The sequence below is a fragment of the Schistocerca nitens genome, chromosome 7 (genome assembly GCF_023898315.1).
Source record: "Schistocerca nitens isolate TAMUIC-IGC-003100 chromosome 7, iqSchNite1.1, whole genome shotgun sequence".
Classification (NCBI taxonomy): domain Eukaryota; kingdom Metazoa; phylum Arthropoda; class Insecta; order Orthoptera; family Acrididae; genus Schistocerca; species Schistocerca nitens.
In genome coordinates, this window is record NC_064620.1 from 381,312,373 (window position 1) to 381,324,456 (window position 12,084).

Consider the following 12,084-nt stretch of genomic DNA (forward strand, 5'->3'; position numbering starts at 1 on the left):
TGCTGCTGAGCACACCATGAGACTACGGAGCATAGCTGAACTGCTTAGTTGAAGAATAACTCACAAACATTGTTTCAGTTCTAGTGGTGTTGATACAAAGCAGAGCAATGGCAATGATAAACAAAGCAAACACTGCATTATATCTACAACAGTTGTCGAAGTTGAAAGGAACCCAAGGAGTTTCGCATAATCATAAAGAAATGGCATATGAAATATTGGCGTTTCTGCAAGAAGAGCCAGTGGAATCTGCAGTGTCACATACACCGAGTGTGTGGATGATCGACATGAGGAGTACAATGACGACAATATGTGCTTCACAAGGGGAGATGATACTGAAACAGTTGTCGAGCCATGTAGTTCATCATCCTTGTCAGGCAGGGAGTCACAAATCCTGTCTTTGGTGGAAAATAGTAAATGGTAATCGTTGTCCAAGGAGTTGGAAGATCATTGTGTGTGTGTGTGTGTGTGTGTGTGTGTGTGTGTGTGTGTGTGTGTGTGTGTGTGTGTGGGCGCGCACGTAAAATCAAATGGGTATTTGCTCGGGAATTTGCCCAAAACAGTTTTAAATGCCAAAAATCTGGGTATTTATATAAAAAAAGTACCAATTAAAATAAGGGATGGGATGATAATCCCAATATTGAAACTGTTTACACTTCAACACATGTTATTCATTGCCCTTATTACTAAGAACGAAAGGAAAGAAGAGAAAAGCATTTCTTTAAAAAAAAAAAAAAAAAAAAAAAAAAAAATAGCATTCCAAACTGCTATACCAAGGAAGGGTGTGTGTAGCTGACACCTGCTTATCATTTAAAGTGTACTTTTTCCTTTTATCAGTTCTACTCTTCACCGGATAAACTATTTTTTTTTCTTTTTTCCCCCAGTAATAAAGCATAAGTGAAAATACTATGTACTGGCTACCAGCTTATATAAACTATACTTCATTTCAAAAATTACTTTTAAACTTGAGTTTTGTTGTATTTTGCAGAACCCCAAGAATTGATCTCATTAAAGATGTAAAAAGCTTTGTTAATGGTCCAAATTTATTTCCCCTAATAACTCTTCCCTAAGTCTCAAGCAGCTTTTTCAACTTGGTTACCTAATCACTACAGAAGCAGTGTTGCAAAACACCTTTTCTAGTGCAAAATGTCAACATTGCTTATCAATTAATCTTTAAAATGTATGAATGCCTGGCCATTTATGAATTTTGGGCATTTTCCCAGGGATTTATTCTGGGCATTTGCCCCAGCTTATAAATGTCCAGGAATCTTACACCACTAAGCAGGAATATGATTGTGTAGTGCATAAGAAAAACTATTGATATTCAAGGGAGGACAAGGGTGCACTTGTTACAAAACTGGCATTAGCACATTTCAAGGTTCCTAGATACAATTTATAGGATGTTATGTACATCAAATTGCACACGACAGAGATTTTAAGGGAAGCAGTGGATGATTGCAAACTTCAAAGAGTGCTGCAGATTTGGAAGACGTAAAGCAACAAAATTTCAGACAAAGTGTCAACTTGATGATGCACAGCAAACTAAGGAATCAACCTGAAAATTTGTAGACGAGATGAACAAACTTATCCCATCATTTAGTACGGAATTTGTTTTCAACTCCGATCGAATGGGATTTGAAAAGCGAACGCATATGGAAGGAACCCCGGAATGGGAGGTACCAAGAGAGTAATATCAAGATCAACTAACATCAATGCCTAGACATATTCATAAACAATTGTCACCTATTAATCTGGATGGTAAATTGGCTGGAAAGTTATTTATTGTGCTTTGAGAAGTTGGAGGTACTCTGCCCCTACGATCAGTTCTCGAGTACGTGATCTTGCAAGGACAGTAGGGAAAATTTACATCACAGCAAGTAAAAGTTGGAAAAGGGCATAAGAAAACTACAGCTATGGTATGAGCACTGCTTTTGGCCAATAGCTAGAGAAAATAATTTGCTTTTGCTCGATTCTTGGTCTGTGTGCAAAAACCATACTCCTTTAGAGCAAACTATCTCTCCTCAAAAGTGTGTGACAGCAATTCATACCACCTGGAACCACTGCACAAATTCAATCTCTGGATTTTTTTCCCCTCCGTTCCTATAAAACATATTATCACACTACCTGCAGCAAAGCTTTAAAGGATAGCCAGTTTCATGATAAACTACAAGACAGACTGTTTCGCATTTGGATGCATGCCATGACATTCCATCATTTCTCATCACCCCGTTACACCATTATGATTCTAGATCAGGGTGTAAAGGTGAACAAGATGAAAAAATTCACGTATTTTTCCCAGATGTCCTGGTTGTCCTGAAGTGATTTTCCAGTTGTCCCAGTGTATTTACATCCTGTATATGCACTCTTTAAGAGTAGGTACATAAAGTGAATGTCCTGCTCGGTTTATAACTTCCAAGGAGTTCACTTTCGATCTTGATGGTACAAATCTTTGTGATCACTGTGGTGCAGCATTTTTAATTTGGTGTTCATGATGCAAGTTAATGGTTTGTTTTGAACATTTCTGAGGTTGATCTCTGCACTTCCTAAAAACTAATTTTCTATCACCCTCATGATGCACATGGTGAGTAATTAGCAGCTAACATTTTTCCTGTCATAACTGTTAACACACACCACTTTCAAATGAGCCTGGCTACAGACTGAACTTGCAACTTTACACTCATGGGGTTCCTTGTTAGACATTTCTGCCATTTGTATTTTGGTTATCATCTGATTCATCACTTGAGACTACTGCAGTGTGTTATGAGGCCTTTGAACTTCTTTCGTTAACCTTCATATTCTAATTTCTTGGAGACCCAGGACAAGTGACTCAACTATGAGCTACACATAATAATAATAACAATTTTGTTCATTCTGAAAATAAAATTCGAATTTTACAACATAATGCTAAATAGACAGCAAGAAAATGATCTGCCTCTGAAGCCTGTACAAGTGTGTGTAGTGCAACAGGTGTCAAACTGGCATGAATTTCACTTCATTCTTGCATATGCATAGCACAACCACAAAGTATGTAGGAGTAACACCACTGGCATTCTGACTGTGTGTCAGGAAATTGACTTATTTGCAGCAACACAGCTATCCACGTGGACATTGTGATGATGCCTGGAGCAGCAAGGACTGTCAGGTGACATTTGTTGCGACTTCCCCTGATGTCGCAGCAGAGAGGTGCATGCCCCATGACAACACTGGAACCTAGAGTGGCACCACATCTTTTCAGACAAGTCCTGGTCCCGCATACAGCGTCATGATGGATGTTTCCACCTGTGGAGGCTACGAGCAGAACAAATGTTACCAGACTGCATTTGTCTCTGTCATACAGAGTCAACGTTTGGGTAAAAGTCTTGCAATTTTTGTAGTTTATGTATAATATATGTAATAATATGCATCAAAATACTTGTCAGAGATTTGTACATTATCTAATATAGGTTTTCTAAATTGAACTTGCAGTTTTACATTTATGATTGAAAGGTCTCTGTTGGATTCCTTTCATGTTAATTTCTTAAATCTGTTGTCATTTACGGCATAAATTCCTCTTCTAAATTTACTGTGGTGTTTCTGACGATCTGGGAGGAGACTGAGCAGTGGAACGTGTTACTTTTACACATAAACAAGAACGATCTGTCACAATACTACACTTTAAAACACAGTTTATATGTAATTCATGTCACACAGTCTCATACGGAACCTACATCCGCTTTCTTTTATATACTGTATATGATAAGATACTGTCATCCCCCTTCCCTTCTGTGTGAAAGAATGAATGAGCAAATGTATTTCTAGTTGCATGCTTTATGGTAGCAGACAAGCCTGTCTGCTAGAGAACAGTAGGACCAGCGTCGGAACAGGTAGCTACGCTTTCTAGAAGCAAAGAGGTTTCTATTCTTAGTATGGTCCTGTCCGTCCCTTGTCATGTTGGTATAGGAAGCTGCCTCTCTGGTCACTTCCGTTTGTATTTATGAGGCACCCCTCAGGTAGGAGCCCAGGTCAGTCTGTCCGCGGCGATTGTCTGAAGTGGTAAGATCTGCGGCTAAGCGCGTGTCTGCTAAGTCCGTTGGACAATGGATTTCTTAAGATCAGCCTAACTGAAAATTTAATCATCTTTATTTCAGGTTTAGCTCTAAAATATCTAATGTTATCTTAAATTGCAATGCAGTGTAATTTGAGTGTGAAGTTCAGAATATATTCCAGTAGTTGCTTTGTCACTACTTTGTGAGTAAAGTGGAACCACGTGTTGATCAGTAACTCTAACTAAGATCATCAATCTTAAATGCGAATGTGCATGAGATTATAACGTCTCGTCTTGACAATATTTTTCAATATAGCAACTTTTCTTTATGTTCAACCCACGTGGGGTGTACTTTGTGAGACCAGTACCATGTGCTTATACAATTTTTTGACCCATCAAGTTAATAGTAAGATGATGGTAACCAGTTCGAGGTTTTTCTTTTGTAAATTGCTTTTCGATCTAATTTATTTTAATTATCAAAATTATTGTGGAGTACACTCTGTGTAAACCAAGTTGACCACGTGAAGCATGTGGTGTAATCATCAAAGTAGCCCTCAGCTATTCTTTTCGGGAAGATTTCACAGGGAGTTAGTATGAATTTAGTATACCAGTGTGTGGTAATTACATGACGGACAGGATTGCGCTACGAACATAACTTCTTTGGGTGAAAATTGAATCGGTTGGTTGTGGTTAATTTCCTCTTGCATATGTTTCAACGTTCTTCGTGTGTTATTTTATGAATGCAGTGTTGTATGCAGTCTCCCAATCGTGTTCCGTAAGATTACAATCTCACATTTTCACAATCCTAAATAAGGCACCAGTTTAGTTATGAATCTAGTTTAATATGGTGAAATTTCAATGATCAATGTTAAAATAAATTTCCAAATATAAACTGATTTATTTCTTTTTATTTAAATTCTCTTTTTTTTATATATATATCACCGGTTGCTGTGTGTGTGTGTGTGTGTGTAGCTGCACTTTGCATTATGGTATTGATACCATTGGGTACACAATACATACCTTCCAGGTATGTGACAAGCTAAACTCTATTTTCAAATGTCCCTTTACAAAGGAGAACCAAGGAGAATTGTCTCAATTTAATCCTTGAAACCACTGAAAGGTTTAATGTAATAAGTATTACTGTCAGTGGTGTTGAGAAACAGCTGAAATCGTTAAAATGGAACTAAGCTCCAGGGCCCGATGGAATCCCTATCAGATTCTATACTGAATTTGTGGCCGAGTTAGCCCTTCTTCTAATTATAACCTATCATAGATCCCTTGAGCAAAAAACTGTGCTCAGTTCATGGAAAAAAGCACAGGTCGCACCCATCTACAAGAAGGGTCGTAGAAGTGATCCACAAAACTTAACATTCAATACCCTTGACATCAATATGTTGTAGAATCTTAGAACATATTTGGAGCTCAAACATAATGAGGTATCTCAAACAGAATGACCTCCTCTATGCCAACCAGCATGGATTCTGAACACATTGGTCATGTGAAACCCAAATCGCACTTTTCTCATGACATACCGAAAGCTTTCGATCAAAGCAGTAAGTAGATTGCAATATTTCTTGATTTCTGAAAAGCATTCGACTCAGTACCACACCTATGCTTAGTGTCAAAAGTACAATCATATGTGATGTGAAGTGAAATTTGCAACTGGAATGAGGACTTTTTGGTAAGGAGGATGCAGCAATGTCATCATGGTCAGATGTAGAAGTAATTTCAGGTGGTCCCTGGGGAAGTGTGTTGGGATCCTTTGATGTTCATGTTGTATATTAATGATCTCACAGACAATATTAATAGTAACCTCATACTTTTTGCAGATGATGCAGTTATCTACACCAAAGTACTGCCTGAAAGAAGCTGCATAAATAATCAACAAAATCAAGCAATTATTTACAGAATAATAAGATCCCATTCCTGTGATTCAAACTGACCTGCAGTCTCTCCTTAAACCCTCAAGCCCCTCACAAGGACTAACACCTTTATCCATAAAACTTCTCACCCCACCCAAACCACGCAGCCCTACCTTTCACCTTCTTCCTAAGATCCATAAACCCAATTATCCTGGCCGTCCTATAGTTGCTGGCTTCAAAACACCCACCGAGCATATATCTAAGTAGATCAGCACCTGCAACCTATAGTACAATGACCTCCCTCCTATATCAAAGATACCAACCATTTCCAAGATCGTCTTGAAATCCGTGCCTGTCCCACTTCCACCACACACCTTGCTTGTCACCACTGATGGTACGTCTCCCTATACCAACATCGCCCACATACATGGTTTGTCTGCTACTGAACACTTCCTCAGTCAGCATCCACCTGCTTCCAAACCTGTGACATCCTTACCACTCACTTTGATCAACTGTATACTTACAACTACTTCAGCTTTGTGAGGCAGACATACAAACTGATCAGGGGTATGGACATGGCAACCAAGATGGCTTCTTCCTATGCCAAGCTTTTCATGGGTCACTTGGAGGGGGCTTTCCTGGGATCCGTAAGTCTTGAGCCCCTGGTTTGGTTTAGATATGATGATGACATTTTTTACCATATAGAGCCATGGTGAGGCTAACCTGTTAATATTCCTGGACTCTCTGAATACCTTCTCCCAATTAAATTTCACATGGACCTATTCCAAATCCCGTGCCACTTTCCTTGATGTTGATCTCATTCTCACTGAAGGCCAGTTACATTCTGTCCACATTCAACCTGCTAACAAACAACATAACTTAATTTTGACAGTTGCCATCCTTTCCATTTGAAACATTTCCTCCCATACAGCCTTGGCATTTGAGGCAAACGTATTTGTTCGGATGCAGACTCTTTACAGGAATACACCACCATTCTCACCTCAGCCCTCAGTGGACGTAATAACACCATCAGCCTGGTTCAAAAGCAGATTTCCTGGGCCATCACATCCAATTTTGATATGTTGATCCCTCCAACCAACAACTTTTGAGCACGCCATTGGTCCCTCAGTATTATCGTGGTCTAGATTGTATTAATCAGCTACGTCGACAAGGCCATGACTCCCTAAAATCATGCCCTGAAACAAGATCCATTCTGTCTGAGATTTTGCCCACAACACCTAGAATAGCATTTTGCTGTCCTCCTAATCTCAGTAATATTCTTGTCAGGCCCTATGATCCTTCTGCACTCATCTCCCTACCATATGGCTCCTATCCTCGGGACTGCCCCATAGCAAGACTTGGCCTATGCACTCTCGTACCACCACCTGTACCAGACCTGTAACTGGCGAAACATCTACTATCAAAGGGAGAGCCACATGTGAAATGACACGTCATATACCAGCTGTTATGCAAACAGTGCTTGGCCTTTTACATTGGCATGACTGCTACCAAACTATCAATTAGGATGAATGGGCATAAGCAGAGGATATACACTGGCAACACACAATATCCTGTTGCAAAGCATGCTCTACAACATGATGATAGTGACCTCGGTGTCTGTTTCACCACACACTCCATCTGGATTCTTCTCCCAGACACCAGGTGCGAACTAGCGCTACAACATGTCATTGGTTCTTGTCACCCACTTGGCCTTAATTTATGTTAATTTCTTCTGTCTTGGCATTTCTTCATAGTAACTATTCCTTTCTTCACTACGTTTCAGTTTTCTATGTCTTTCATTTTCTTACTGGCCTGTTTTTCGCACCCCCTCCCACCTCTGTTGTGTACAATGCACTTAGTTTTTCACTCTTATTAACTAATGTACGATGTTTAAGCAGTAATCTCTGCCCTGCGTATTACCCTGCCTTTCGTAATTAAGCTCTCAGATTTTCAAATCTCGTCTGATGCAGTCCTCAACAATCAGTCTTTCCTTCTCATCCCGTCTGTTAAGTCTCCCCTGACCTGATGTTCTCAGTGACTTCATGAAATCTATCCCTTTTCCTAGACCTCTCTAGTCCTTTTCCTCCAGCTCTGTTCCTTGCCCTTCAATCCTTCTGCATGAAGAAGGAGCTGCTGGCTCCGAAAGCTTGCCCAATTATAACCTTCCTTTGTGTGTGTGTTCAGCCACCGCTTGGTGAGCAGATTTTTATCTATCCAATATTATTTTGCATAAATATTCAGTCAGACCTTAATAAGATTTCAAAGTGGTGTGCAGATTAGCAACTTCAATAAATTGTTCAGAAATGTAAAATTGTGCACTTCATAAAACGAAAAAAACACACCATCCTCTGACTATAATATCAATGAGTCACTGTTGGAACCGGCCAACTCATACAAAAACTTGGATGTAACGATTTGTAGGGATATGAAATAGAATGATCACATAGGCTCAGTCGTGGGTAACACAGGCTGTAGACTGTTTTATTGGCTGAATACTGGGGAAGTGCAATAATCGTACAAAGGAGACTACTGACAAATCACTCGTGCAACTGGTTCTAGAATATTGCTCAAATGTGTGGGATCTGTACCAATAGGACTAACAGGGTATATTAAACATACACAGAGAAGGACAACACAAACTGCAGGTTGTCACAGGTTTGTTTGATCTGTGGAAGTGTGCCACAGAGATACTGAAGGAACTGAACTAGAAGACTCTTGAGGATAGATGTTAACTATCCCGAGAAAGTCTGTTAACAAAATTTCAAGGAACTCTGGGAATATACAACAACCCTCTCTGTATCGCTCACATAGGGATCATGAAGATAATATTAGAATAATTACTGCATGCACAGAGGCATTCAAACAACCATTCTTCCTGTGTTCCGTACATGAATGAAACAGGAAGAAACCATAATTACTGGGACGTACCCTCCGGCATACACTTCATGGTGGCTTGCAAAGTGTAGATGTAGATACAGATTATATTGCAACAAGATAATGCAAGACTGCACACTGTCCATGCTGTGCTGATCTGCCTTGACAGACAGTGTGTTTGTTTGGTTCATAGTCCAGCATGTTCTCCATACGATTCAGCCACTGAGAGTACAGTCACGGGTTGCTGAGAGACTGGCATGCCACTACTTGCCAGCCACTCTAATAGATGAACTCTGGTGTAGAGGTGAAGCAGCATGGAATGGCATATCCGTATCTGTCATCCAAGGTCAGCCTGACTTACTATCCAGACATGTTAAAACTATTGTTGCTGTCAGAGGTGGCAAACTTTTCATTGATGCACAAATCACAAACAAAATTAATCACATATGCTTTCTATCATATTGTATACACACAATAAGAAAAATTTTAGTACAATAAAACCCCGTTCTTTAAGTTCCCACATTTTATGTTTTCCCACTTTTCTCATTTATTTTTGTTGGTCCCAGCAGAAGTCCTATTCTCTCGACACACTGCTTTCCCATCATTAATGATTCATGTAACATTTCCTGCATTTTAAGTTTTCTCTGATGTTATCACAGCCATCAATATGGATTTTCATACAGTTTTCTGCAAAATGTACATGATCCTCCTGCTCAAAGTCAGATTTGGAACTAAGCAGAAAACACAGACGATATGCAAAGTTACTGATTGTTTAATGCAGCATTAGTGTGGTAAGCAAGATTTTAGTTGACAGCATGTTGGGTCATGAACGGCTGTATTATAGGTTAGCAGTGTTTGAAAGTCTGGAAAGTATGCTGAGTCACTGCCTTAATGATAAACACAGTCTGACAATAGTTATTCTTGTAGCAACCTTCCTTCTGCTAATTGTGTTGTATTACAACAGCTTTAATTTAATTCCATGGTCATTTATACAAATAAACACCACTTTTGAAGATGGCCATCTCAATAATGGTCTTACATGAATCATTGTTACTTCCGTGTGAAATACGCTAATCCATACTAGGCATGCTGTCTTAGATTGGTACAACCTGATGACAGACGTAAACATTTCTCAAGATGCTCCGTAACATAACAACAATTTCTGCCCTCTTACTGACCCGAGATGTTCCTGAACAGAGTGACCTCCTGTCAGCAACAAGCTACAGATTTTGTATCCACTGTTCTCTGTTTACAAAGACTGGCAGCTTCAGATTTTTAACTACTATTGTGTTACAAGTTTTATTTACTATAATTTTATAATTATTATCAATATTAAGTTTCACATTAGAACATTAATATCATTTTAATGTGGTTTCATGAAAGACTTTTGCTTCTGTGTTTTATTTACACCATTGGACATGATGGGAACGAAGAGGGAAACCCACACACACATTTGTGTGTGTCAGCAATCAGCCACTGCCTTTGTTATTTTCGTGAAAACAGTGGCCAAGTGCTAACATACACAAATGCGCATTTCCTTCTTCATTCCGATCATGTACAATGATGTAAATAGAGCACGGAAGCAAAAATCTTTTGTGAAACTACATTAAACGACATCTGTGTTCCAATGTGAAATAATTATTAATAACCACTACAAAATTATGGTAAATACAACTTGTAACACAACATTGGTTACAACATTAAAGTTGGCAGTCTGCAAACAGAGCGCAACAGGCCAAAATCTACAGCTTGTTATGTTTTCTCTCATTTCCTGTATTTTATACCTCTTTTGGGTCAGTCCACCGAAAAATGTAAAAAAGGGCTTTACTGTATTTGTTACACTCCCTGGTGTTGAAATTTGCGCAGTATTCAGTGTAAAATATATTATCAAGAGTTTTACGTTAAGTGTTATACATTGGCATTAAATATTTTTTAACTTAAGAGTGTCATTATACTACTACTTCTACTATTATTACAACAAATAAGCAACACTGTTATCCTAGTAGAAAATGATAATGACCCTTACTTCTTTCTTGCTGCAGTCATTTCTTTCCCTGAGCGAATTCTCAGCCTTTCTCTTTCTAAAGCTTCTTGCTTCTCCTTTTCTTCTCGCTCTAGCCGCTTCTGTCTCATTTTTTCTTCTAGCTTCTTAAGTTGTTCTTTTTTCTCTTCCTCTGTCAATGGTTTCTTCTCTTCTGTAGACTCTGAGAAACTACTATGTCCAGACTTTGCAGCATGGTACTCTATTTCAAGCTGGGTAGAAAAAAGCTTCCCACAGCTGTAACGAAAAAACTTAAAGTTGAAAAACTCATAAATGATAAAAGTTCTGTTATCCAGAATCATGTGCATTACCTACATCCAATAACACTACACGACAGATTAATATCAGGGTGTATATGCGGACAAGGAAGAAAAACACCCGGATTTTTTTCCGGTTAAAAATACATTTTCTCCCGGGTGAAAACACACTTTTTCCGTGTTAAGTGACAGTATATTTTCCCTTATCAATCCTTTGAATGGTTAAGGTTTTATACACGGGCGTAGAATTTCCCAGCACTTTAGAAAACAAAACTCAGAGAAAAAGACAAGTTTTGGAAATATCTTTTATGTGCAGCAACATGTATGTTGCATATTTTTGTATTACGAAGTATACATTGGAATTCCACCAAACACCGCATGTTACTTTCTGAACCATTGAAATCGAGATTGCGATTCGTTTCTGTAAGCTAATCATAGCTCATGTAACGTGATCTTGGCAGCCGATGACAGCGGATATTCAGAGCATAGGACACGTGATGTAGTCAGCCAACAGCAACATCACTGTTACGTAGCACGAACACACAAACAGAGAAAGTTAATAGTTTAAATAAAATTACACAGTGTTGCTACAAGAAAAGCAAAGCTTTCACATATAATATTGGTCTCTAAGGTTAATAAGTTGCAAGAGAAGCCAAGATTTCGCATATAATTTTGATCTTTTTTGCGTGTGTTACACTTTAAGACATATCACACAATTGTGCCAGCAAAATTTGATTTGCTAAATGCTAGAAGGAACACGGGTCTGGGAAGTGGTCAAATAAGAAATATAGAACAATTGTAAGGGAGCAAAAGGTAGGATTTAAGAGAAAGAAAAGATCATAAATACCCATAATATGGTAGACTTTCTGATTTGGTACATCTTTATATATTTTAATATCTTTAATCCGCAAACACAGTGGTACAATTCATCACAAATGCATGATCCAAATTTAAAGTTCACAGTGGGTCAAGTACACATGTCAATTAAAAGCCATTACATGTGAATTTAAACAATGTGTACTTCTGTGA

General features: G+C 38.6%; 1 protein-coding gene across 1 annotated transcript in view; it reads right to left on the reverse strand.

Moving 5' to 3' along the window:
• Positions 1-12,084, reverse strand: part of LOC126195074 (UBX domain-containing protein 1-like) — a 57,451-nt gene that overhangs the window by 20,429 nt on the left and 24,938 nt on the right. The window contains exon 4 of the mRNA XM_049933531.1: positions 10,784-11,035. Within this exon, the coding sequence (XP_049789488.1) occupies positions 10,784-11,035 (252 nt within the window). The remainder of the gene's footprint in view (positions 1-10,783; positions 11,036-12,084) is intronic.